At 48.6% G+C, this 27,787-nt stretch overlaps 2 protein-coding genes across 2 annotated transcripts; one reads left to right on the top strand and one right to left on the bottom strand.

Moving 5' to 3' along the window:
* The first annotated feature begins 4 nt into the window (after positions 1 to 4).
* On the top strand, positions 5 to 20,599 carry TGME49_243250 (myosin H). The gene is made up of 27 exons (XM_002366784.2): positions 5 to 1,775; positions 2,778 to 2,982; positions 3,923 to 4,064; positions 4,963 to 5,271; positions 5,961 to 6,068; positions 6,492 to 6,570; positions 7,073 to 7,255; positions 7,804 to 7,920; positions 8,265 to 8,400; positions 8,996 to 9,335; positions 10,080 to 10,266; positions 10,825 to 11,030; positions 11,390 to 11,527; positions 12,118 to 12,189; positions 12,831 to 12,888; positions 13,335 to 13,583; positions 14,105 to 14,163; positions 14,584 to 14,709; positions 15,267 to 15,408; positions 15,542 to 15,598; positions 15,929 to 16,016; positions 16,540 to 16,840; positions 17,464 to 17,580; positions 17,895 to 18,000; positions 18,477 to 18,776; positions 19,290 to 19,444; positions 19,829 to 20,599. Exons 1-27 carry the CDS (start codon positions 1,437 to 1,439, stop codon positions 20,049 to 20,051), a joined length of 4,542 nt encoding a protein of 1,513 aa, XP_002366825.1. The 5' UTR covers positions 5 to 1,436; the 3' UTR covers positions 20,052 to 20,599.
* On the bottom strand, positions 20,474 to 27,787 carry TGME49_243240 (WD domain, G-beta repeat-containing protein). Its single transcript, XM_002366783.2, has 9 exons — positions 26,608 to 27,787; positions 25,831 to 25,915; positions 24,901 to 25,037; positions 23,738 to 23,973; positions 23,153 to 23,269; positions 22,655 to 22,739; positions 21,899 to 21,973; positions 21,304 to 21,404; positions 20,474 to 20,852 (listed from the first exon to the last, which is right to left on the bottom strand). Exons 1-9 carry the CDS (start codon positions 27,173 to 27,175, stop codon positions 20,793 to 20,795), a joined length of 1,464 nt encoding a protein of 487 aa, XP_002366824.2. The 5' UTR covers positions 27,176 to 27,787; the 3' UTR covers positions 20,474 to 20,792.

Below are 27,787 nucleotides of genomic sequence, written 5' to 3'. Positions count from 1 at the left end.
GAGGAACGAAGCGAAAACAGCCCCGTTGTCTCTCCTGAATTGTATCTCTTCAAATCGTTTTCTTCTTCTCAGGAACTCCCCGTTTTTCCTCTTTCCTCGAACCCGTGAGTCTCGTTCCGCTGGCGCCGCACGCAGTCCCGAAGGCCGGACGACACCTAGCTGTTTGTTGCGCGGAGTTTCGAACCTTTGCGTTTTTTTGCATGACTTTCTTTTCTTTCCTGTCTTTGAATCTTTGCCGTTTCCAAGCCCCTCTGTGAAAGAAAAGGACGACGTTTCTCCTGCATTGTCCTCTCTTTGTGCCATACCGTGCCTGTCGGACCTCTATAACGCCTTCCCGGTTGAGTAGCTCGACAAGCGCGGGTACAAGAGAGAACGTTTCCCTTTCCGTATTTTCCTGAGTTTCGCCCTTGACAATTGACTATCCACTTATTTTACCGTCCCTGTTCTACTTTTTTTCCGAGGGATTTCGCTCTAGAAAACTCGAGAGCCTCTCCATGTTCCGTAAAAAGGATGTGTCTTGTCTCCGCAATGTCGCGTTAACTCATTGCGTTTCGCGTACCAGGGAATATCGTTTCTCTTCTTAGTGGGTTTCGTGCAACACATTACCCACTTACCTCGATTTTTCACTAGGACCGGTGCATCCTTTTCTGTCCGCGTTTCTGCTCCGAATCCCCTTGAAATCCCCCCTCGTGCCGGTATTTGGACCCTACCTCTAGGCACCACGACTATTCTCTTTTAGATTTTTCTTTTTTCAAACCAAATCTTTTCCTTTTCTTCCGCCGCCCTTCCCTCTTTGTTGCGACGAGATTCTGAAGAGCTCTCGTCGTCGAAACTGAGTTAACCACGAACAGAGCGAACGACAACTCACTGAAAATGGCTTGCCTTGCCTGCCGCCGGTTTTTTCCACCAGACCGTCACGGCCGACACTGAGAGATTTTCCGTTTGCGTTTGCTTGAGAACATTCCATCGCTTTCCTTTATCCTCGTCTCCCCGTCTTCCTCTCGCTTGCTCCACGTCGCCTCCAGTGCCCTCCCCCCTCCGTCCCTAACCTGAGTATCTCGTTTAAATATTTAAATTCTCATCCTTGCTCTTCTCATTGTCCTCATGACTCACATACGTACTTAAACGCGTCCCCCCCCTTCTACATATATGTATGTTTATGTATGTATTTTTTCCGCGCGTTTACTCGGAAATACGTTTACACCAGTATGTGTCTCTGTACGTGAGTGTATTTCTCTGTCTACGTAGAGGCTGCTCTTCCGTCCTGCCCGTAAAGGACTTTTTCCCTGACACAAACCGCTGTGTCGCTTTACTTGATTCTTTCATCGCTGGTGACGCATCCTCAACTCGCTTTTTTTCCGGAGAATCCGAGACTTCTCGACGTCCACCACCCCCTTGTTTCCTTTTTTCCAGTTTGATTCCTTTTTCGACTCAAAATGCCGCCAAAGAAGGCTGCCGAGGGGGGTGGAGCAAAGAAAGTGGAGCGTAAATACTCCGCAGTGGAGTTGGGGGATTACCTTGTGGGATCTCCTGTGTTTATTCGAGAGCCGTCGAAAGAGGAGAAATATGTCAAGGCGATCGTCAAGAGTATCAGTGGAACACAGCTCACAGTCGATGTTGACGGAAGCACAAAGACCGTGGAAGTTGCCGACTGCCTCAATGCAAATGTCGGAATCGATCCCGTCACCGTCGTCGACCTGGCCAAACTCCCTCATGCTAACGAGGCCTGCGCCCTCGAAGTCATGAGGGAAAGATATGTTCGCGACCAGATCTACGTAGGTGTCGAAGGAAACAAAAGGCGAAGGGGCCGAGTCTGTAAACTGCGAGACGGGAGAGTAAACTCGTCTGGGAACTCGGTAGAGGGCAGGTGTGACATCACGTTGAAGCTGCTATATGGAGAACATGCTGGCAGGCAAAGGCAGAAAACGCGAAATTGAAAGAGGGTATTTCCGAATGGGGACAGAGTTGGAAACGGAAGTCTCGATTTTCGAGAAGCACTAACGTAGACATGCGAGTCTGGAAGAGAGGGGAAGGCATACACGTAAAGTGAATTCTGAGAAATGGTCTTTCCTGCCAATCACACAAAGCCGCAACACAGAGTAGTCAAACGCCGTAAATGACAGCCTCTACACTTCTTGATAGTGGAGTTGCCCCTGCTGCCATCGTGTCGACGAGTACGGATGAAACAGAGGATGCAGAGTCGTCGTCGTTCTCGAGGGGAGTCGTCTTCCTGTCGCGGACTTTCATTGGGAAGGGGGGGGGGAGGAGAGGGATGGAAGCGCAGAGGCGCTGAAACTGGAAGGCAGCCGATTTTTTTAGCAGATTTTAAAGGCGGTGGGTTTGGGAAGCAGAGCCTCTAAAACGGCGGGCATCTGTTGCAGCTGGCGGCGCAGGGCTGGGGCAGAAGGGGAACGTAAGCGAGGCGTTTATGAAATTCGACGAAGCCTCGCTGGATTCCACATTTTCAACCGACAGTTAAAAGGGGGGAGTCCCTGACGCTTCACTTCCACTCAGACACGACAGGAAACCTCGTTTCTCCCGGTGTGCACTTGGTCAGGAATCCAATTTTGGAAAGCTCTCGTCGAACTCCTTTTCTTTCTCTTGTCCTCTCATCTTCACTCCTTTCTCCTGCGAGAGCTGCTGCCTCTCCTATTGGCATTTCCACTTTATCGGCGCCCTTCTTTCTGCAGTCCGTGCTCTGCGTGGACCCTAAACCCCCGTTCACTCTCGCACACGCTGTCTGTGGCTTGCTTTCCCTTTGTGCGGAAATGATTCAGACATACGCAGGGAGGCTGTTGGTGGCGATGAATCCTTTCAAACTCATTCCAGGTCTATACGAGCCAGCGACTCTGACCAAGTATCAAAATGCAGACACCTCTCGGGGGTTCCCAACAGACGTCCCTCCCCACACCTACGCCGTCGCGCAGACTGCCATGGATATGCTCAAAACCACCAAAGAAAATCAATCTTGTGTTGTCAGTGGTACGCGTAACCATTTCACTCTCCCTCGCGATTGCTATCCCTGGAACCCCATCTCCCTAGGTCCATCTATTTTCCTTTATCTGTTTAGTGTTATCTTTCTATCTTTATCTTTCTATCTTTATCTTTCTATCTTTATCTTTCTATCTTTATCTCTCTGTCTTTATCGACCTGAATCTATACCTATCTATGTCTATCTGTATCTAACTATATGTGATTATGTAAATCTGTTTGTCTGGGTTTCTCTATTTACTTTGTATGCCTCCAGACGTGTGAAGCGGTGTATATGTGTATATCGATATGCAGAAACGCTTCTATAGCTCTGCGTATGTATCTATCGCTGGATTGACCTCTGTCGATTTGCACTGCGCTTTGTGCGTTTCTGTACGGAATTCAAGGGAGCAGTCCTTGAGGAGAATCCTGGACTGCAGAGACCGTCTTCATCTATCTCTTCATGTTTCATGGAGGCTCGACTGTAGCTCCCTCTCTCCACCTTGCTGTTGAAAACATTGTCCGCTTTCTTTCGTAGCGGCTAGGGGAGTTTTTGCGTTTGTCCACACCGCCTCTGCATGCACATGCATTATTTTAAATGGGACTCTGAAGACCGACTCTTCTCTCCGACTTCTCCACACCAGTCGCGAAGCCGTGCGTCTGAGGCTCAGACGTCTTCGGTCTGCTCTGGACGCGCAGGCGTCTTCAGCCACTCGCTGGAGACTTTCTCGTCTTTGCCTCCTCTTCTCTTTTTCTCTCTGCCTACCTTCGTGACGCGAGACGCTGCACCCGCATGCGTCGCTCGATGCAGCAGAACGAGCAAGGAAGCAGGAAAGGGACGATGACGTCAAGGCCGATCGGCAGCCGCCGACACAGTCGCGTCGGTTGTCGACGGAGAAGCAACTTTTACGTCGTTCCGCTGGTGTGCATGCGGTTGTGTTTCTTCTTTCAGGCGAATCTGGAGCAGGAAAAACAGAGACCGCCCGCCAACTTATGCAGTACTTTGCGACGTCGAAAGCCGGCACAGGTGGCGCGCGCATCCAGGAAATTATTTTGGGAGCGAACCCCCTTCTGGAAGCCATAGGGAATGCAAAGTATGCTCGCTTTGGTTTGAAAAGAAAGAAATGCTTCTGCTGTAAAAAACGGACGCGACAGAATCTTTTGAGTGGAGACAACTTGAGCTTCTAGTGTGGTGTGCACAGACAGGTGCGATCGGTTGCCGTAGGTTCTGGAGGATCCTCTTCTTTTTTTTCTGCCAGAGATGCTCTGCGAGGGAGAGGTACTGGCGGTCTTTAACGGGACTCTCTTGTTTCGTTGACCGTATGTCTCCGCATGCGTCGTGTCCATACACTCCAACAGAGCACTGCGCGCTGTCTCTCCACATGATGTAGAAGCTTCCAAGGCTGAGAGTAAAAATGAAAAGAAACTTTTTTTTGTCTCTCCACATGATGTAGAAGCTTCCAAGGCTGAGAGTAAAAATGAAAAGAAACTTTTCTCGACTTAGAGACTCGCTTGCCTTTCCCAGAGTGCCTGCGACACCACACCGTCCCTCGGTGTCTCAGTTAGTCCCTGCGAGATCAATCAGTTCCGCGAATAGGAGACGGGTTCAGAGTTGAGGCTCAGGATGTCTTGAATCTCGGAGCTTGCTTTGGTTTGACCGTGATCTTCGAGTTCGGACCGCCAGCCTCCCTGTCTGCAGGTCCCTGTTCCTGTGATGCTCCATTCATGCTGTTTGTTTAGATTCAGTTTCGTTTGAATGCACGTTGGTTTTGGACGCGTTTGAGACCAGGAGATGGCCATCCCTTCTTAATGTGACGAGAGGGGAAGTGGACATCTGCTACAAAGCGAAAGCTCGAACACAAACACAGACGCAGACAGGAACATTCGCGTGGAAGGCATTAAAGCGCCGATGCAAGAACAAAGGTGCCTGACTCTACGTTTACGCATTTGGAATGTAGGTTTGCATGTTGCGGCGCGTTGATTTTTTTCCAGGACTTTGAGAAACAACAACTCTTCTCGATTTGGGCGCTTCGTGTCTCTTGACGTCGCGCCGACGGGAGGCATTCACGGAGGGATCATCAGCAACTACATGCTTGAGTTGTCTCGAATCGAGTTTCAAGGTCAAGGCGAGAGAAGTTACCACATTTTCTACCAAATGATCAAGGGACTGCAGCCGGACGAAAAACAAAAGTGTGCTCTGAAAGACGCGCCCGACTACGAGTTCCTCAACAAATCCGGATGCTACGAAGTGGAAACTGTGAACGATCTGAAAGAATTCGCAGACGTTCGACAGCAACTGAAGTAAATACGTCGAACACTCATTCTTTATCTGCCTAGGCTCCACACGTGATACATATATGTATATATGTATATATATATATTTATGTATATATGTATATATTTATATATATATATATATATCGCTATGCATACATGTGATATCAATATGCATAGCTGTTTAAGGCTTGACATATGCATTACTCTCTCTACGTTCAGGTCTACAGAGGCTTGGGGGGTTATATCAGTGGTTGGCGATCCTGTGGCGGTTTAGTACTTTTCTCCTGAATTGTGTGTTCTTTTCTGTGGAGTGAAAGGACCTCGAGCACATGAAAATCCGACAGAAGCTGAGTGAATCAAGCTGAGAGGGGAGAAAGGTAGCCATCTTGTAGCGGGAGGCTAATTCTTAAACTTGACCAGAAAAAACCTGCGATGAGATCCTTTCGAACGGCAGATAAAGGATACATTTACATCCTGTAACGACGCGCAGATGAGGGTGGAGTGACGAGGACTACGCTCCGCTGTCTATACATCTCAACAGACCGCTTCTGAATTCCATCTCCTGACAAGCCTGTGACAACAGAACGCGCAACGTGGAATGAGAGGGAGAAAGTTTCGTCTGAGGCGAATGAAATGAGAAAATTTACGCGCTTGCACACTCGAGGATGTCGACATGAATCACGTTTGAAAACTCTTTTCCTCCGTGTCTGCAGGCTTCTCTTTTCTCCAGAAGAAGAAATCGACTATTTCAAATGTCTCTCTGCCGTCATTCTTGCCGGAAACATCAAATACAAAAATACCCAGGCAATGGGAACTGACAAGTAACAGAGTTCAACATCGCCAATGCTGTCACATCTCTGGGGAAAAACCTTCTTTGTCTTTTGCTTGCCTTTATATATGTATGCTTTTCAATTCTGGCTCTTGTCCGTTATGGCGCGTCTCTGTATTTGGGAGTATCGACGTCAGCGCCGTGATTCCTGTGCAGCTTCTCGAATACTCATGTATATCTATAGATGCATGTCTATATTATATATATATCTATATATGGATTCACCTGTATATATGTATATGCATATATAGATTCAAAGAGAGAGATTTGTACGTTCATATGTATTTATATATACGTGGTAAGTATTAATATTGACAAACGAATATGCCAGAGTGTGTTTTCTGTGTCCGAAGGGTACCTCCGGGTTTGCTTCGCTTCTCAGAGCCAGTTTGCTTCGGCCTGTTTCATTTTTCAGAGCTGGGAAGGTGGTAAACGAGGATGACTTTCAGACAATTGCGACGCTTCTCGGCGCTGATGGATCAGCTCTGAATGAGGTAAGGTGATGCGTAGGTTCGTTGCGGCTTCGCAGGCATGTGCCGTGCGAGTGATGGATGTTCACTGCAGTTTTCCAGGTACTTGTCTTCCGCGTTACTGAAACCTCTGTGACTCGAGACCTCCTCGTTGATTTCCGTTCATCTGCGTTGTGCGGTTGTCTCGGTGGGGATTTGGCGGCAAATTAAAGCAGGCTTAGCCGCCTGACATGGCCTGCTGAAACTTACCTCCGTTTGTCTCTCTGTGTACGTTTTTATGCGAATACATTCGCTTTTTGATAGATCGACAACTGTGACTGCTGCTTCCTGTGTCTGGATACGTCTGCACATCTACACTTTGGATCGGAAAGAAATCCAAGTATACATGTGTCAATATATTGTCTCAATATATATTCAATATATATATATATATATATATGTATATGTCGAGTCCTGTGCGTTTCCTGTGGCTTATATAATGTTCGTGCATGTGCAAGACATACGCGTTTTTGCGTCCTTTTTTCAGGCCGTTACCATCAATGTGGTGGAAGTTCAAGGGAACGTGATCAAGTCTCCACTGTCGGCAGAACAGGCGACGGTTATGATTCGGTCCATGGCAAAGGAGCTTTACAATACCCTCTTTGACTACATCGTCAAAAGTGTGAACAAGCAAATTCAGTTCGACGCAGAGTCGAAGCCGTGGATTGGAGTGAGGAAGCTGCTCAAGAACTCTCTGTTCCTGTTTCCGTACTTCGCCTTTGCCTTCCTGTCTCTTTACGTGAAGTGGCGGTGCCTACAAAGCGCCTTTGCGGATTCTTTCGCTTCTTCCATCCTCCGGACAACAAGAGAGAAACAGGGGAAGGGGAATTCTGACAGTTCTACACAGGACGAACAATTCCTTGCTGCGCTCCGGGTGGCTTGACAGCGTCTGTCCAGTCTCTATGTCTCCTCTTCGTCGATGCCTGACAATACATGCACCCATACCTGTGTGGACCTAAGCATCCAGACAAATATCGTCATAAAAGATAAAACGCATATTCACTTAGAGACATGTATAAATATATATATATATATATGAATGTGTGCACATAGGTGTATATGCATATATATATATATATGTATGTTTGTATGCTTTTTTGTGCCCGTGAATGCATATATGTGAGTGCGCGGATAGCCAACAGAAGTACGTCCTTCTCTCGGGGGGGAGCATGTGCAGACGAGAGTCCTTCGACAATCTGCTGTCTTTGTGCTTCGCAGATTCTGGATATTTATGGTTTCGAGTTCTTCCAGAAAAACTCGTACGAGCAGTTTCTTATTAACTACGCAAACGAAAGGCTGCAGCAGTTCTTCATTCAACAGGTCTTCCAGGCTGAGGTGAGGGAAGAACGACAGGCCTCTTCACGAAAACGAAATCCACGTCTTCTCGCAAACATAGATGTACACGCAGACCACCTGCGGAGCTTCAAATAGAAATATCCATACATAAAGTTATAGGCGCGTCTACCTGCTCATCCATAGAGACTCGCGTAAACGCGCGTCAAGATCATGGTGGCATTTTCGACTCCTCGAGGAGGTGGAGTGCTCTCTCCGACAGTGGATTTAAAAATGTCTCAGATGGATTTGCCGAAAACACTCAATGGGTGCCTGTGAAATCTGCAAAGAGACTGTATTTTGACCACAGTTCAACTCAGAATTTTTCCGATTGTCATGCGTTGCAGAAAGTAGAGTACGAAGCAGAAGGCATTGACCATTCGATGATTGTCTACTCCGACAATGCCACAGTTTTGGAGGTTTTCGACAAACCAAAGGCCGGCATTTTTGCGTACCTTGAGGAGCAGTGTCTCATTCAAACAGGTACGCATTGTTTTTCGCATACACATCTTGTGCCGGGCGCGCCTTTTCCACAAACGCGCATGCATGGTCTCTCCGTGGGCTCTGAAGTCAAGGGGAACCCAAACTTCGCAAATTTCCACTTTAGCCTCGACGGCGACTCTCTCCTTGGGCGTTCGCCGATTTGTCCATTCTTCTTCCTCTCGACGAACTGACCCAAAAACGCGGTCGCTTTTGTTTCGTCTGCGACTTCTTCGCGTAGAACCTCCTAGTCCTCTGTGTACACGAACGTGTGCATGTATGCCTAAAGTAAACATCAGCCGTAGATACACATATAAACAAATAAATATATATATATATATGTATATGTATTTATATATATATATATATGTATATATATGTATATGACTCTATGTATGGATGCGTATGGAGTTGTATGCCACCAAAGATGTTGGCGCATGGCAAGGGAAGTTGGCCGGGACTTCTGTCGTTTGTTGAGTACTTCGGAAAACAAGAAGGTAAGTTCTTCTTGCGTACTTCTTGATGCGCCTGTTGCTGGCGTTACCCTGTCGTTTCGCGCGTCTGACTTGCCTGATGTTTTTTGTGTTGGCGCTCTCAGGTTCGAGTGAATCGTTTACGTCTGCTTGCCACAAGAACGTAAAGAATCCATGTTTCCAGATTCCAAAGGGTGACGCCCGCTTTCTTTTTCTGATTGTGCACACGGCTGCACCGGTCACGTACGACACCACCGAGTTCGTTCCGAAGAACAAGATGCGTTTACCGAACGAGCTCCTCGTCGTTTTCAAGAGTGCCAAGAACTTGTGCATGAAAAACGCATTTGAAGAAATCGAAATCCCCGACACCAAAAACATGCGCGGGAAATTCGTGGGGTCGAAGTTCCAGAAGTCCATGACGGGTCTCATGACCACCCTCAAGTCCTCCCATGCCCACTTCGGCAGGTACGCTCCCTCCCAGGCGAAAGCAGGTGTGTGGAGTCTCGATCTCCGTTTTAATCTCCGTTTTCCGTCATTCCCTCTCCCTCGCGGGGGAGGGGACGAAGCGCCCGGCAGAGTTTTAGCTGCGATCTCAGCGGTCTCTGTTTCTCGCATCCATGATCGGCTTGCCTCGGTTTTCCATCGACTTGGGCCTCTTCCCCAGGGATGGATGCGTTTCTGCACCGCGACAGTCCGAGAAGTAAAGCGTCCTGGCATGTCCGGGCGTTCGATAAATTTCGCATCTGTCGACGCACACTCGCATACAAAAGGCACCGAAAAAATGCTAGACGTTCTCTCGGTCGCCGAAGAGCCACACACACGGGTGTAGAAACTCCATACACAGACGCAACATGGGTGTGTCGCCAAGGCGAAACGGAGAGCTGACAGCAGGCTCTGATTCGATTCCACCGTCCCTGTAGAGTCATCGCAGGCCTACAGCCATATATCCATGGACAGGCGTTGCCACCAAGATATCTGCATATATACACATATATATATATATATGTATATACATATATATATATATATATATGCATGTGTGTGTATGCGTGAACGTTAGTAGGTGCTTTTATGTGCGTTTTATTTGGGTATTCGCACATGCAAAAGCATCCCCTTGGGGATGTGTATCCCTTTGGTAAGGAGTGGAGATGCAGGCTGCGAGAAGGGGAACTCTGAAGAGCGAGAGTCTTTTTGCATGTTTTTTCTCAGATGCATCAAGCCGAACCAAGTGAAGAAGCCTCAAGTTTTCGAGACAGAAACGACGTTGGGGCAGATGATCAGTTTGTCGGTGTTGGAAGCCGTGGCAATCATTCACAAGGGATTCGCGTACCGAGCTACTTTCCAGGACTTCGTTGATGACAACAACGTTTTGATGAGTGTGCTGGGCGCGAAAGTGGTAGGCAATTGCGGCGCGAAATGAAGCCAAAGCGACGAGGGATAAAGACAGATTCAGACATTGAACCTAGAGACAAAACGACGAAGAACAAGTCGCGCAGAAACCGATGGCTTCAGGGATTAAACATTCACAACGAGAAAGGGGAGTTTTTCCTACCGGTCCGCTTTCATCAAGCAAGACTACGAACGGGAACCACCAGCCATTAGTTCCGTATTGCCGTCTTCCTCCTCTTGTACCTCTCCACTCGTCGTATGCTCCACACCGTTCCTCATCGCACTTGATGGTCCTGATGCCTTTTTTTTCAGACGCTTCTTTCCCCTTGCAGACGTGCGTTCGTTTCTGTCGCCGACCTCGTTTTCTCTTTCTCAATGTCACCTGCCATTCTCCCCTATCTCAGCCCGGTGCATCCTTCCACCCGTTCTTGTTTTCTTTGCGCATTCGAAATCTCTCTCGGTCTCTGCTCTTCCTGACGCAAGCCATTGCGCCACTTGGTGTGCAGTGGAAAACAATTAAGGGGAGGCGAATCTTTTCCTCGGTTCTTTATCTGTCTCTCTGTAGGAAGGGAGCAACATGAAGGAAGCTTGCGTAGCGATGCTAGACCGTCTGGCGATCCCGAAGGAAGAGTTCCAGCTTGGAAACACGAAGATCTTCTTGAGGAAAACAGGCTGGCTCATGATCGACAAACATTTCAGAACTGTCATGGCCAACTTGAAGCCTCTTATTCTCAAACTCCAGTCCATCTACAGAGCCTACAAAGCCCGCACGTAGGGCCGCTCCCGAGACATTTGTTTGTTTTTCTTTCATCTCCTTTTTCGAACGTTTGTGTGATTCGCCTTCCTCCTTGCACGCGACTTACAACCACCGTTCAAAAATATACATACGCATACACGTAGGTATATATATATATATATATATATATATGTGTACGTACATGAATGTGTAATATAAATACGCATATATGTATATATATATATATATATATATATGTTCATATGCATATATAATGGTTTAAGCGTGTTTGTGAGATTTGCTTTATTTTTCTGCATATGTAAATTGAGATCCCGTTCAGGCTCCGCAGACACTGCTCACGAGACTATTGTTTTGTTCTTCTCTTTCTTTCCAGCCTGTTCCTGAGCTTCTCGCGCCGCGTAACGCGTGTACAATCGTTGATGAGAAGGTACCAGCTTCGGAAATCTGCTCTGCAGAAGAAGCTCGGGTGCCGCATCTTTGCAGGTTCCATCTTCGTCGGCATGTTCTGCCAGTAAGCCGTAAAAAGTAAAATGGCCTGAGCGGCTGCAGCTGCCACCAGATCCCATGCGTCACGGGTCCTGTTTTCTGTCTTCTCCAAAAAAGTACAAACCACGCTAAATATGGTGTTGCACTTCTTATCTCTCACTCTGCGACGTCCACATAGTTTTATTACATCACATGTATATACATATATATATATATATATGTTTATCTAAAACGCACAGAACATGAGGAATGCTGCAGTGGAACTCTGCAGGGCGCGTATCTGTGAGGTGGATTACACATGCGTTTTGCTGCTGGCATTGGCCTTTCTCAACAGAACAAGGAAGCGTCTGTCGGACTGTTTCTTTCCTGTTTTTTCCATTTTCCTGCCTTTCCAGGCTTTCATTCTTTCAGGTCGATGTGAATCTGCATTCAAAATGCCATAAAGCTGCACCCAGATATTTAGACACGCATATTCATATACATATATATATATTTATATATGTATATATATATATATATAGGCATCACTGACTGGCATGTATTCGAATGTGATAGGAGAATTTATCTTTGAATGGAACCTCACTGTGCCTGTATGACTTTGTTGTTGTCTTGCAGGCTGCAACAACGCAGAGAGCGAGCAGCATTGACTATCCAGAGAATCTTCAGAGGATACAGAACGAGGAAACAGTACGTTTTTGTCCATTTTCCGTCTTCAGTCTCTCTCCATCATCCCCCGTATTCGCAAGGCCATGTGTGCTGGTCGTTCAATGTCTTCTGCCTCTGCATTTCCTTGTTCTCTCCGCTTTTGTCTCTTCTTTGAGGCCACACACCTTCAACGGGGTCTTCCAGCGAAACGCTTCAGTTCCTCTTTCCTTGCCAGAAGAAGCATGAAGAACTCATCACCTGTGAAGCGTCTACTTGTCTCCAATCGCTCTTCTGGGGAGCCGTCATCAGCTAATAAGTTTGAGGTTGACGGACAGTTTCAGACGAGGCTGGAAGATATACACGAAAATATTTCGACGCAGTTACATTTCACTGCTGTGATGGCAGCTTTCATCACAGTCATCATCTCCATACTCTCTGATTTCTCACGCGTATACGTGCCTCTACCCAGTTATATATATATATATATATTTATATGAGTATGTACTGAGAACTTCATACAATTAATTTGTTACAAGTAGATATGCATAATCTGAGAGAACTCTGCGTTTCATGGAAGGGAGCGTCAGCTGTCTCATTGGATTTCGAGGGGCTGCAGGATGAGGGTGAATCGTCTCGCTGTGGTCTGTGTCTTCGCGGATTTGCATGCGCACCTCCTGCCTCAGGTGCCAAAAGGACTTACGACAAGTCAAGGCTCGCATGCTGATGAAGAAGGCAGCAGCAGTAAGAATATCTCTGTTCTTTTCGCGAGGTTTCACCTCCCTCTTGTACGGGAAACGCTTCGGAGAAGACGCGAGCCTTGCCAGAATCTAAAACGCATTCGTCTCACCGGCGCAGATTGAATCCAATAAACAGTGCCGACTCAGTGACTCTGGAACCTCTCTCTACCGCTGTCTCAGTATGCGCTTCCTCAATATAGTTGCAATTTATATATATATATATATATATATAAACATATATATGTGTACATATGTAATTTTGTGGATATGAAAGAAATATGCATGTATATCGATGTGCGTTTCGATGTCGAATGCCGTTGCTCATTTCCAGTGCTGTTTGCCTTCTGCTGGTTCGACCTTGTGGGATTTCTCGACTTGTAGCAGCGACTCGCAAGCCGCGAGAGATGGTTGTCTAGGCATAGTCGTCTCTTTCCACCATTTTGTTTTCAGATCGGGTATGCAGGAATTGGTGGTTTGCGGTGGAAGGCGTTTATGATCTCGCACAGAAAAATAAGAGCAGCTATCAAAATCCAGAGCAACTGGAGACGGCATGCTGCGCAGAAAGTCGCGAAGAAACTCCGCTACGAGCGCCTGCGAAACAATGCCGCGACAGACATCCAGAGAGTCTGGCGAGGCTACTTGGGAAGGCTGCGCGTACAACTCATGCGGCTCCTCACCCCCTACGCAGTCACCATTCAGGTCAGACAAACAAAGTGTAGAGAAACAAATTCGACACACCAAGCAGATGTAATTAAGCTGTCGACTGCGTTTCACAAATGTGCTTAACTCTCATATATATATATATATACATATATATATATATATATATATATGGTTATGTAGACTGATATATATATATATATATATATGTATATGAATATGTAGGTCGTAGTACAGTTGTGCACTGGTGCGGATTTGAGTTCGGATAGTGTCAACATAGGTGTACCTGTAGGAATACATACATATAGTTCTCTTCATATATATATATATATATATATATATCTAGATAGATAAATGTAATTATCTGGACATGAAGGTCTCGCAGTTTGGAGGAGTGAGGGGCGCTTATGCTTTTGAGATTGTCTGGGTTTGCCGACGCGTGATGACGTTCTTTGCGGAGATGTTCTTGTGCTGCAGGTAAGTAGTGGAGACGCTTTTCCCTTCCATGTCGAAACTCCGAAATTTTGAAATGACGATTCTGCTGCTTTGTGTCGCTTCAGAGATTTTGGAGAGGGTATCGAACACGGCAATCGGCAATGTATCGTTCGCATGCGAAGCTGTAAGTCGTCGATTATCTCTTTCAAGAATCCCCTCTGGTTGCGATACATCGGAAGACGCCACTGTCGTGCCTTCTTCTGCATGCATGCGCGTATGGAGATAAAAAAGGAAATAAACAGACTCAGGCATGCGTTTTCATCGCGTCGGAAGGTTCTCGCTACGGGGAGATACAGCTGCCTACACTTCTCGATTGAAGGCGTTTCACAGATAGATGAAAAAACAGTGAGAGTGACAGAGAGGCAAACGAGCTTATAGATAGATAGATTGCCAGACAATACACATGCCATATATATATATATATATATATATATATGCACATGTACATAAATGCGGGTCTCGCTGTGGATGTAATCCTTTTGACTTAGTCTTCGATGTGGCTGTCGCTTGATTCTTCTGTTCTGTGAATGTGACGTACTTTCAGCTTCGACCGTATTCGACGGGGATTCGTCGAGGACCGAGCTCGCGTTGTTATTCAGAGCTGCATGCGTCGCTTCATCGTCCTTTCGAGACTCCAAAATGTCACCCAAGCTGCGTACAGCATGCAGAAGTGAGCTATTCTCTCGGTGGATTGAATGCGCGTTGCGTGACGTTGGTTACAGAGGGATGCCGTCCTCTCAGCATTGTCCAAACGCGTACTTAATCACTGAAGCACATACTTGCAATTCACTGCGGTGCCATCTCATTCTCTGGTCCTGTTTCGGATGCCAAGAACATGATTGCTCGAGTATCCCATGCCTGTGAGCCTGGGCGAACCCACAAATGTATATGAAATTGTCTAATACGCATATGCAAACAAACAGTCTCTCTCTCTCTATATATATATATATACATATATATATGTATGTATGTATGTATACGTATATATGAGAAAGTAAGTCTTAGTTTCCACGTGTGTGTGTGTGCGATGTTCGTTTGATGAGTCCCCAAGATGGCAAGCGTTTCAGTCGTCTAGGTCCTCCATTGTCGTTGTCTTCACTCGCGACTTCTTGTCTCTCCGAGACTGCGTTCCCTGCGGTTGTATCACGGCCATCTCAGGCTTATCTCGCTTCTTGCGCCTTTTGCCTTTCAAGATTTGTTTTTGTTCCCTCTGTTTGATTCCTTTAGATTCGCACAAGCCAAGCTGTTGCGCGTGTATGTCTCCAACTTGCATGCGGCGACTCTCACGATCCAGGCTTGGTGGCGCGGCAACAGAGTCCGGCGCATCCTGCAAGAGGAGAAACTGAAGTTGGTCCTTGCGGGTCATTTGGTGAGTCTTGTCTTTGATGGGCATGCGGTTGCATATTGTGTTCTGCATGCACACCCATTCTTTTGTTTCTTGCGCCCCCATGGATTTCCTCGCTGTACCTGCAGCTTCACGAGGTGTTTCTGTGTTTTTTCAGATGCGCGCCGAAAAGCAAACCCTGCAGGAATGTCAGCAAGCAGTCGTGCTTCTGCGAGTAAGACCTGGTTTCAGTCTTTACAGTGATGCATTTGAAGAGACTCTCCTGCGAGCCTTCCTGGAAAAACAACTGACAACTGCACGCTTCCTTCTGCAGCCCCGCGTTCCGTAAAAGCCTTGAGTTTCTGCTTCCCTCGTTCCTCTCGGCGGACTTCCTGCGTCCTGCAGTCTTCCTTAGGCAGATGCTGCTGTCGCACCGACCTTTCCCAGTCTTCCCCGCTGTTCTCCGTTTGCGTCTTGTCTTGTGTTCCGGTGCTTCTCGTCGCTCTTCTCCGTCGCTTCATGTTGGTCTCTCTGTGTTCCTCCTCTTTTTTCGACCTCCGTGCAGGAGAGAGAACTCAGAGGCAGGCTGAAGAAGTCCTGGCAGCTCGTCCACGTCAACGTCAGTGTTGAGCGAGATGACGTCTACCCCAAGGGTGCGTAGCCAGAGCAAAAGAACGGCGTTTCTTCCGCGAAAAAACAATGTCCTCCCGCGTCACGGTGAAACGAAAGCAGTCAAAGAGTCTCCTCCTGGGGGGCTGCGTTCTGTCTGATTTCTTTCATAATCTGAGAAGTGCACACATCCCTCGAGATCCGTAGGACGAGGCCTTCTGCGTCGCGGTTCCCCTGAAACAGACAACAGTTCCTTCGAGTCCTTTCGTCTGGAGTGTCTCCTATGCCGCAACTCCTGTGTTGGATCTTTGTGCCCGCGTCGCGTTCATTCTCCTTCTTCATCATTCTGTTTCCTGCTGTCCCTCCAACTGCTTTGCTCCGATTCTGTCCATGTGACCTCTCTCGTCGATGTCCCCTCCGATGTGATCTGGCGCTTTTTTCTCGCTCTCTTCGCTCTTCGAGTGACTCGTTTCCCTTACCTCTTCCTCTGCTTCCCTCCGTCTTGCCTCGTCGGTGTGCTCACGCAGGCTGTACTCTTCCTCTCGCCTTATTTTTGTTTTTTTTAAGGCTGGGCTGCTGGAATTCGCACTGTGGAGAGCTTCAATCCCGGAGCGGATTTGTCTCACGTTGAACTGGGAGCCTTCCATACAGTCGTGGCGACGAGCTCCGGCTACGTTTACACCTACGGCCTGAACGACCGCGGACAGCTAAGCATCGGAGCGTCCTCGACCTCCGGCCTCCCTGTTCCTGTTCAGCCTATATCAGGCATTCTTTTCCCCATAAAAATCGTACAAGTCAGCTGTGGCGTTGACCACACACTGCTCCTCGATGCAGACGGCCGCGTCTTCGCTTGGGGGTCGAACCAACAGTAAGGCGACGCGCCGAGGGCGGAGCGCGGAAGCCTCTGTTTCCTTACAGAAGGAGGCAGAAGCGAAAGGCGAGAAGGAGGCAAATTGGCTGCGTTCAGATACACGAGGGACATCGAGGCTGAGCCGTCGATGAAGACAGCGAGCGTTACTTGCCGGAATGAGACAGAACGAAACAGAGAGACCAAGAGAGAGTTGGAGAGGTCAATTGACAGAGAGACAGCAAGAAAGATCGAGTGAACCATTGGGTCGACATGTGCATGCGTTTCATCATGGTCTGGGGGTTTCGAGCTGAAGTGCGACATGTCCTGCGCCTTGACAAAACGTCGGGTCTTCACAGCTCTGGAGAAACGCATTGCTTTTGCTCCGCCTCATTTCTCGTCTTAAGATGATGCACACAACATGCAGAGACAGCGAATAGTGCAGTCCGTCAAGCGGCTTCCTCGTTCTATTTCAGCGAACCGTACTATCTGCTGAAGCGCAAGAATGTTGCAAATTCCATTTGACCAGTTGCGTAAGCGAACAAGGCCAAAGCCATGTGGTTTGGGTGTCCTGTGTTGTGCGCAGCCTTTCTGTGAATGTTTTTCTGATCGGCAATGTCACATCTTTTGTTGGTCTTTTGCAGCGGCCAATGCGGCTGTGCGCCTCGCCAGGAGATCGTCCCTCAAGCCACAGAGGTGTACTTCGCCCCGGTACGGGGAGCCGTCAATCCGATGCTGAAACGAACGATTTCAACTCTGAGGTCAGTCCGGTCGTGAAGAAACATGCGTCTTCCGTTTCGACAGGATTAGTTTTTCTCTCCTCCGTCTCCACTTCCAAACCGCTCTTCGAATCGTTTTCCTTCGCCATTGCTCTCCGCTGACCTGGGTGCAGAAGCGCCTGCCGTGCATTTGTCGCCCTGTTCTCCCAGCGATGTACTGCCGAACATCCGTGTCTGCAGCCTTTGTCTCGAGGGTGTCTCTTCTAAAACCGTGAGTTGAACTTTCTATATTTGCGTTGTTGGTCGCCCGTGTGCATGCGTCTCTGTTCTTTCATTCTTTTCCATTTGCTCTGCAGCGCTGGCGCCTACCACAACGCTGCGATCGACGACAAAGGACGCGTCTACATGTGGGGTCGAGGCGATCACATTTACATTCGCGGCGTTTTCAGTGATGTGCCGTTGGTAAGTGAATCTCTCCCTGATTTCTTCACCTCATCTCTGGCTGCATCGCTCCTCAAGTGGTCTCTTCTGGTTGCCAAGACTTTCACCGTTTCGCTGAATTTCATTCTATCAGGCACTTTCTGGTCCTCATCTTTCAGCCTGGCTTCGCCTCCGTGGGTTCCTAAAGACAACCTCTGCTTTTCGACTGATAACACCAGTCATCTCTTGCAGTGGTCCTTGTGTATTTTTGATGCCCGCTCCCGTCGCGCGGCCTAGATCCTCGAATTCACTCTTCGCTATCGATCTCCCCGTACACTCTGGTTTTCTCGCATACTTGCCAGCGTCTCAGCGATAAGGTTGGAGCAGGGACATGGCCGTGTGTGTCTCCAACGGGGCCTCTGATTGTCGTCTTCCTTCACCCTGAACTGCATTTTCCTGTCATATTTCCAGTTCCGTTTCCCCGACGTATATGCCGTCTGTGGCGTCTCTCTTCTCAGCCTCTGTGGATTACTCACGAGTCGATCGTGGACATTGGACCTCTGGACCGTGTGGTGTGCGGTCTCGGCTTCACGTACTTGCTCGCGAAAGACGGGGCTTTGTACGTTTTCGGGCAAGCCATCAACGGTCAGCTTGGGCTCGGCAGCAAACACCGACGCTCCCGCATCGCAGTTCCGATTGAAAACATCGACGAACGCGTAACGTCAATCAGCTGCGGAGTCCACACCACTCTCGCCGTTACGCCTTCCGGAACTGTCTACCAGTGGGGTGTCTTCCTGCTCTGGGATCCGCAGTCTCAGGTACTGTGGCGGCGCTCATTCGAAGCTCAGTCGAGGGAAAGGCGACCAGACTCCTCTGAGCTCGAGTGCAGAAAGGAACCGAGTCGCAGACGGAAACGAAGATCTAACAACTGATGTAGCCGGGGAAAGCGACGCTTTAAGGGGGGACGGGGTGTGTGGCAATACAGAGGGTTGTTGACCAGTACATGCTGAGGAAGATCTGAACGTCGAGTGACTCAGAGACAAACCGGTAGACGAGAATGCACACACCTCCACGTGGAAACAGACGGACATCATATACAGACAGTTATAGATATACATAGATGGATATATATATATATATATATATATACATAGAGATAGATGTAGATATATAAGAAGATAGATAGGGAAGAGGGAAAGGCATCTGGGGCAAGAGACGAAAAGGATTGAGTATCGTAGGGATTGGAATCGTTGCGACAGAAGCATCACATTCAGTCCTGTCATTAATTTCAAAACAAGGCACATTGTTGTTTGCTCCTCCACTTGCTTCAGGTCTGCGTTAAGGCCCAGTCGTTTGTCCCTATGCCAGTCGATTTGAGACGCGGAGGCATCACGGGTGTCGCCGTTGATGTGAAAGTCGGATGGTGGGAAGGTGTCATTCTCACTTCTGATGGTCTTCTTTGGGCGTGGAATTTCTTCGATCAGCCGTAAGAGAAGCAGTCAACTATTCAGCTGCACTTACCCAGCGCTTTACGTTTCTGCAAGCGTTCTTCCTATGCGAATTCATGCTCAGACAGAACTCCAACACTCACTCACATACGTTACACCAGGAAGCAGGCGAACCGGAGAACGTCGAAGTAGTCCATTTCGACGCACGGTGACGGCATGCATAGTTCACTACACTCGTTTGCGGTGTTTCTTTTCTCTCTGTTTTTCGTTGGTTGCACCCGCTCGATGCGAAACAGCATTCGGTGAATCTTCTCCCGCTGCTCCCTCTCGCTGCCACAATTTCCCCGTCTGTCTTGCCTTCACTGGGTAATTATTCTGTGTGTCTCTTGGCCTCGTCTGGCGACTTCCTGTTCTGTCTTCAGAAGCGACGGCATTTTCCGCCCCGCCGTGTACCAATACATTCTCGCCGAGGGCCAGTGTGTGAGGGCGGTCCACGTCGTTTCGTCTCCACTCTTCTCAGCTGTGTTTTCAAAGCTGGAGGGAGACAAAACAGCGGAAAAGGCGCGAGGCGCAGCTGCTGCTCCCTCTGCAATCCGCACCCGTCCGTCGGTGAATCCGAACTGGGATCCCATGGCCTACAACTAAGATCTTTTTGGCGGCTGCCCGCTAGTGAGTGTTGACAAAAGGCCTTTCTTTGACTGTTTCGTGATCCGCTTTCCAGCAAAAAATAGCGACAGGTGGCCAGAATCCTACGAATTTCATTTTGGGATGTGTGAACCCCGCAAGTCTTGCGTCAGTTGTTCTCGCCGTGGTGGTGCGTGTCTGGCGGCCTACATTGTGAATCCCAAAAGGGAAACAGAGTGCCTGGAGGCGCAACCTTCCAGAACAAGGACACCGTCGCACGGCGTTTGTTTCTGCGGAAAAATCCTCGAATCACGAGAGGCGTATGTCCGCCTGCTCGTTTCGCACCAGACAAACTTTCAATAAACGAAAAAAACTTTTTAATGCGAACGCCACCTCTCAGCGAGTATCTGCTGCAGCCTAACGGTCGCACCGTCGTGCACCTCTTGTCTCATGTTTTTCAACAGACTGAGTTTGTGATACTTCCAAACGAGTCACGAGAAGAAACGCTCCACTCCTGGAACAAGCTGTCAAAACAGTCTCGAGTCATCGACTCTCTCTGCTCCCTAGCGCGAACGATTTATACGTATATATATACATATATATTCATGTGTGTGATGCACACATACATCAAGAGCGCAAGGAACTCCCGAAGGGATTGGCAGGCAGTGCGAGAGAGCGGGGAAGCCACCGCAGACGTAGAGTGTTCAGATGAAGTTTTCTCGGATATCACGCGGTGGCACACTCATGGCCCCAAAATATATATCAAAGGTCGTCGAAAAAGTCACGGTCTTTTCGCAAGTCAACGACTTTCTTCTGCTTTGTCTGCGAAGAAAGAAAACACAACGCAAACGTCACCCTGAAGCCCAAGCTACACGTGACTCGGCACACACTTGGGTGCCGCCACTGACTTCTTCCAACAGAGAAGAACTGTCGACAACAGTCTCCATCTCTACATACATATATATACGTCAGAGTGTCTATACCGTGTACAATGCACCATATGACGGCATAAATGTGCGTATGTGTACACCCTCTGTTTTTACCGGAATGCGTGTATGTGTATATATATGTATATATAAACAGATATATGTATAATCCTGTGGATGCATATAGGCATCCGCAAACACGTTCGCGCCGAAGGAGAGATAAGCCATGCACCAGATGTTCTTTTCGATAGTAAACATTGGCGTATTTCGTCCGGGAACCTGCCTCTTCCGGATCGTGACTTGTCGATATCCTGCATGAAACACTGAGTCCAAGACAATCAACTGACCTTCTTGGTGGGGCGCTGAGAGCCATCACTGCGCTGGGCCTCGATTTGCTTCCCTCGCTCGAGTTGATAAATGCAGACTGTGGAGTCGTACGAGCAGCTAGCTGAAAAGACACACATTGACAACGCATGCGCAAGCAAAGAACATGAACAACAGGCTCTGCATGCGAGCCAGGCTCGTTCCGCCACGATGATTTCGCAGCACCGCAGGCACACGAGGGGGTGGCAGGAGTGAAGACACGAGAAAAGAGGGGAAAACGAGGCGACTCATTCATGCAGATATTCCAAAAAGACGAACGACAACGCGTGGTGAGCAGTCGGCCCGAGCCTCCGAAAGAAATCAGGCCGAAGCTGTTTGCTGCGAACCGACATTTCTGCGGTCCATTCCACAGAGACTGTCCACATTCTTGCGCAGCAGGAAGAATACCGCGACAACGAGACAGCCATGGCAAGATAGAGAGATACACGAACAAAGTGAAACGGGATCTGCGCAGTTCGTCGGAGGATCGCGTCCACGCATCTTTTCGCAACGACGATTCACACTTAGTGTGTCTCTTCATTGTCTTTTCATTTTGTTTCGCGAAACTCGAAGTCCTACCAAGCAGCGTTTTGTCCCCACTGAGGGCGAGACGCTCGATGGCTGTGTGGCCTGTCATGTGCTCGCCAAGGATGCCTGTGGAAGAAGGGGAAAGAATCAACCGCCAAAACTGGAGGCGCGCCAGCCAGGAAAACGTGAGGCTGTTTTGCCTTTGAGGGTTCTCGAGCAGCCAAGAACTTAAAAAACAGGAAACAGCGAGAGGGGAGGTGACCTCGGCATCTTCCCGCCCCTATTGACATGCGTTTTCGTGAAGATGAAACAGGTAAGAAGCTAAACAGACAAACGCCGGAGGCAGAGACCGACACCAAGACATATGGCGCGGCTTAAGGAAAACACTAAGAAAAACAAAGCAGAAACCAGCAGAGAGAAACCAGCAGCTCGATTGAACCATGCACAGGAAGCTTGAACCATTTGAGCAACGGAGTCATTGATTCACAGCCACACACCAACACAATACTTCCGCAGATTGTGCTCTGAGCATATCTAATCGTGTTATACAGGTATATATATATATATATATCGTAAATGCAATATATATATATATATATATATATCTGTATCTACACCGTAAATATAACATATATATATGTGAAGGTAGCTACAAATATATATATATATATATATATATACATATATATATATATATAATATCTGATGTATGTGTAAAGTTTCTATCTAAGTGTATTTGACGAGACAGACACACAGATGTCGCTCTAGCACCATGGCATCGATCGAAAGAGAGAATTTTTCACTCACTGAGAATTTGGTTGGGCAGCAAGGTGACCATTCGGATGCAGCCATCGGCGCAGCCTGTGATGAGGGTATTCTCGTCAAGTTTCACCTGGCGTGTGGAGAACATGGAGAAGAAGAAACAACCGCCACAGATGCAAGCAGTGAGAAAAAGACCGAAGAGTGCAAACAGAGCCACGACAGATTGACATTGTCATGGATGTAGAATCCAGAAAATGAATGGTGGCGAAGCCGCTTCGTGAATCACGAAGGCTTGGGCTAAGTCTTGTCGCGACGTAAGCGAGACGAAGCGTCGGCCGGGGCAGGTGCCCGTCGCCTGACTTAACGAAAACCACAAATTTACGCACAAAAACCGGGGGAGCTCGCGCGGACGCCGCAGTGACGCAGTGACAGGATGATCCTCACGCTAACCGCATGTCCACCTGTCGAAAAGCAACCACGATCATGCAGGTCACTCAGCCGCTGTAAAAGCAAACTTGGGAAGATCGTCGTTTAGTAAATTACCATCGAATCAATCGACTGCGGGTGGCCTGTCAGCCGGTCGTTCAAATCGCCAAAGTCGCCCCAGCTGAAGATGCTGATGGTGCCGTCTTGGCACCCACAAACTGCCTTCTTCCCGTCCTGACGAGCGCCGAAACGGCCGGAAAGGAAGCATGCCAAAACAGAATGAGTGACACAGAAGCTGTCTCGCCGATCCCAAAAACATTGACCCAGACAGAGACACCCACACCCATGCATGTTGTCAGCATACAACATGGCAAACCGAAACATACTTTTACTTAAACACATATGCATACAAATGTAGAGTTGTAAACATTGGAGAGGGCGACTCCCGGTGTGCAAACCGGCCTTCACCTGAGCAAAGTGACGCAAGTCTCCCTCTATAAATATCTCAAATGTAAGACTCTTTTTATGTATGAATGCGTCTGCATTTCTGTATACACATCTATAAAAACATACGAATATATCGGTGTAGATGCAGGAGGAAGGTGACACATATCCGCGAGCACTGGGTCTTCTCCCTACGACTGAAACCTGCCTTTGAGATCACCGAAACTCGAAGGCCTCCGCTCCCGCGCGTCCACGTACCCGCATAACTTGAACACAGTGAAGATCTTCCTCGAGAGGATCGCTGCGAGCAAGAAGAGTCTTCTTCCGTAGGTCGAAGACAGCCAGCATGTCTCCGCCGGTCGCCAGGAGGTGTGTGGGCATGCCTTGAGAGGTGCCTTCTGCGTCGTCGGGGGCTTCCGCGCTTCGCTTCTTTCTTCTTCGGCCATGCGGATTGGCGGGCGCCTCGCAAGGTGAAATCCAGGCCGCTGTCAAGTCTGGAAAGGCAACGAACCGCCAGAAGAAAACGAACCGTCGACCGGGGAGTAAGCGTCTCCGAGAAAAGAGTTTTTTCGAGCATTTTCTCAAGACATGTGTACCGAGAAGGGCAACAGACCTGACGAGACCATTGACACCAAGAACAGCATGTGCTCCAAGCTGCCCCATGCTCTTTTCCCTCCGAACAGAACTGGCGGCAACGCGTTCCACCTCTGAGAGCGTTTGAAGTGGAGAAGTCGCCAGTGTCTTCGTTCGTCACCCGCAGGGGAGAAACGCGAAGGCGTCACAGAGACACCAACTCAGGCGAGAGCTTCGCAGGTCTTCCACGAAGCAGGCACACAGTTTTTACCACCGAACTCCCCATGTGGATGTCAGTGTATGTACAGCGACGCTCGAGGGAGACCTGGGGCTCTGCGACTCTTGCAGGCTCCGAGGAACGGGTCTTTTTGAAAAGGAAGAAAAGGTAAGCGAAGCCAGCGAAGATTCTGCCTGACACACGGAACACTGAGTGCATGCAGTGAAGAGAGGCGAAATGAGTTTTCCCATCATAGAACAGAGCCAGACCAAGCGAGAAACAGCAAGAAGCGTTCCGCCGAGGAATCAGTGCCCCACACCACCAACAAGAAAATTTTGAGACAGTACAGACACCGGGCAACACTGCTGTCAACTGTGCTGAAGTTCTTGGCATTCTCCCGAGAGCCAGTGGAAACGAACGGATGTTTGGTCGGTTTCGCCGTCCTACCTCAGGCACCACACTCTAACTTTAAAAAGGTGAAGAAATGCGCCCCCCGCCTTCGACGACGAGAGGTCGGACGCCGGTCCTCGACCTTCGCAGTCTTAACCAAATGTCGTTTTTCCAAGGATGCATGCACTCCTGGATTCCTCAGATGACGCGCAGGGCATCACCGAGAGGAATGCGGACGAACCTGAAACGAAGTCGTCATGATCTTTCAGACGTCCTGCCGCAGTCTCCTGTCGATCATCCCACAAAGTCACGGTGCCTCCATCGTCGCCAGCAGCGAAGATGTGTGGGGTCAAGATGCAGAGAGTATTCACAGCGTCCCTGAACGAACAGGGCCAGCAGAGTCGCCATTCGAATGTCAGCGAAAGAGCAACTGCTCATATGTGCGACACAGACCCAGGCAACACCCGTGTGTCTGGAGATTCAAAGAAAGCGACCGAGCAGCTGAAGAAAATCGGAGTCAGAGGGACCCGCAACACACAAATGTTTTCCAGAAAGACAAAGCGAAACAGACACAGACACAGATACAAAAAATGAAGAGAGACAGAAACGAACATGCGCCAGTACGTTCGGTTCAACCGCTTTTGCATGTGACATGATACAGAGACAGCGAACTGTGCAACCACTTGGAAAAAGATAAATGTATACTCCCTGATAGGCACAAATGTAAATACACGCAAAACTAGAGAGAGAACTGTATGTGTACAGAGAAGACACACTTGCGCAACATCAACGGAGACGATTGCCGGAGAGAAGCACAGAGTCTTTGCGTCGAACGCGACTGCTTCCGCTCTCCCCTTTGTTTCTTCTATGAGCTGTCCGCGGTGCTCTATTCGTTCATTCGCCTCGGTCAGTTGGCGCAGTTATGGGTAAAGCAGGAAGGAATCGGTTGCCGGCGAGTAAGGTTTTCACAGACAAGCTCCAACGCCAGTCTAAGTCTCTTATACATCGCTTTTACCTACAACTGTGCGGAACCTAACACAGACAAGAGGACGAGGGGAAATGCGAGACGGACAGCTAGCAGTCCGTTTGTTCTCTTGTCGTGACAGGACTCTCCACTCCTGCCGGCGAAGAATTGCGCGCTAAAATGCACGAGCGAGTAAAGCAAACGCACCTCTGTTTGGGATTTCTCCACAGCGTAGTACCCCTCTCTGCATCGCTGATGATGCAACGGCCGTCAGTTGAGGCGGAAAAAAGTCCTAATGAAACAGTAGAAACAGGCAAGGAAACGAGAAGCAGAAAGGTAGAGAGAAAGACTGTGTACAGAGGCATCAAAATGACACGGAGGCAGATTCAGACTCAGACGTCCAGTTACAAATTCAGAAAAACTTCACCTCCAAGAAACATCAAGACATACAATCATCCGCTCTCTTCAACTGCACCGAGGTAGACCACGCAAGCGACGCCCATTTCTTCCATTCGCAACTTGATTCTCTGTTCCGGAATATGCAGGTATGTAGTTGTCAACGCAGGCGTCGGTATATAAGTACATATATATACATACATTACAATGCTTGTGTTTGCATGCGTTTGCGAATAGATGCAAATATATATATGTATATATATATATATATATATGAATATAGACGCGTAGCTATGAACGCAGTTGTTTGGACGAAGGTATCCACGATGTGTACCATGAAACACAGAATGGCTTTTCACACCAATCGAAAAGGCCTGTATGCGATTAACAGGGATCGGGGCGTCTCACTGTAGAGAGCAAGTTGTAGGCGCAAAAAGATGGGTGTAAAGAGTTCGAATGACGTGCATCTTCCCACCGAGAAGTGACCGAGAGCCGCGAGAGCGACAGAGACGAAGTGAGGTATTCTTTGTCATGCGTTGTTTTTTTTATGCACCAGCCAGTCGGTGAAGAGTGACAGGAAGGACTTACGGGATCCGTCTGCAGAAAACCGGACGGCGCGGCATCCTCGTTTGTGTTTTTTCATGGTCATCACCTTGGTGTCGACAGTCTTTAAGTCGTCGTTCAAAAATTTTCGCTTCATGTCTTCTTCGTCGCTCGAGTCGTCCTCGGAGGAGGAAGCATCCGAGAAGCTGCTGTCGCCTTCCTCGCATTCTGCCTCCGCTTGTCCTCCATTTTCAGTTTTCGTTGTGGCCTCGGTGTCGCTTCCAGACTCTTCAGCGCCCTCTGCTGTCTCCCCATCTCCTCCTGCCTGCGGTTTCTCGCCGAGCTTCTCGGCCTGCAGCCGTCGCTTGGCCTCGCGTCGCTCTGCTCTCTCGCGTCTCTTTCTCTCCCGCTCGATTTGTCGCTGGCGGATGCGATGGGCATGTTGGGCCTCGAGGTGAGCACTGACTTCATCCGCGGTGGGAAGCTCGTGGACTTCTACCTCTCCAGACACCAGCGCAGTCGCCAAAATCTGCCTCGCTGGGTGGAAGCAAACGTCGAAGACGGGGGCCGAGCAGGAGATCTGCTCCAGCGGAAAGGGGAACGGGGGCAGCATCGCGAGAAGAAGAAGAAGAGGAAGAAGAAGAAGAAGAAGAAGAAGAAGAAGAAGAAGAAGAAGAAGAAGAAGAAGAAGAAGAAGAAGAAGAAGAAGAAGAAGAAGAAGAAGAAGAAGAAGAAGAAGAAGAAGAAGAAGAAGAAGAAGAAGAAGAAGAAGAAGAAGAAGAAGAAGAAGAAGAAGAAGAAGAAGAAGAAGAAGAAGAAGAAGAAGAAGAAGAAGAAGAAGAAGAAGAAGAAGAAGAAGAAGAAGAAAATCGAGACGGTGACGGCTCGGAAAAGTCGTGCGGCGCTTGACAAGACCTACGAAGGAGGCTGTTACAGAGGTCGACAACGAGACGGAAAAAGAAAAAGAAAAAACGATCGACGACAAAGAGGAGGAGAAAAGAGAACGCGGCAGCAGGTGTTTTGTGAATTCCTGCCTGCGAGTGTAAGCCGCCTCAAGATGTCTCGCGATCCTCTCACCACGGCCGCCAAGGGGGTCTGTCACTCTCTGATCCGTCGATGTAGACGAGCAACACAAAAGCGCTGAGGTTCGGTCCAAAACCAAATATTTTTCGAGAGCTTGGCTTTTTATCCCTTTTCTAAAAGAACAGAGCTAATTCTGGACGAT

This window comes from Toxoplasma gondii, chromosome VI (assembly GCF_000006565.2).
Source record: "Toxoplasma gondii ME49 chromosome VI, whole genome shotgun sequence".
NCBI classification, from domain to species: Eukaryota; Apicomplexa; class Conoidasida; order Eucoccidiorida; family Sarcocystidae; genus Toxoplasma; species Toxoplasma gondii.
Note: the sequence above shows the minus strand (reverse complement) of the source record. Positions and strands in the feature narration are given on the sequence as shown.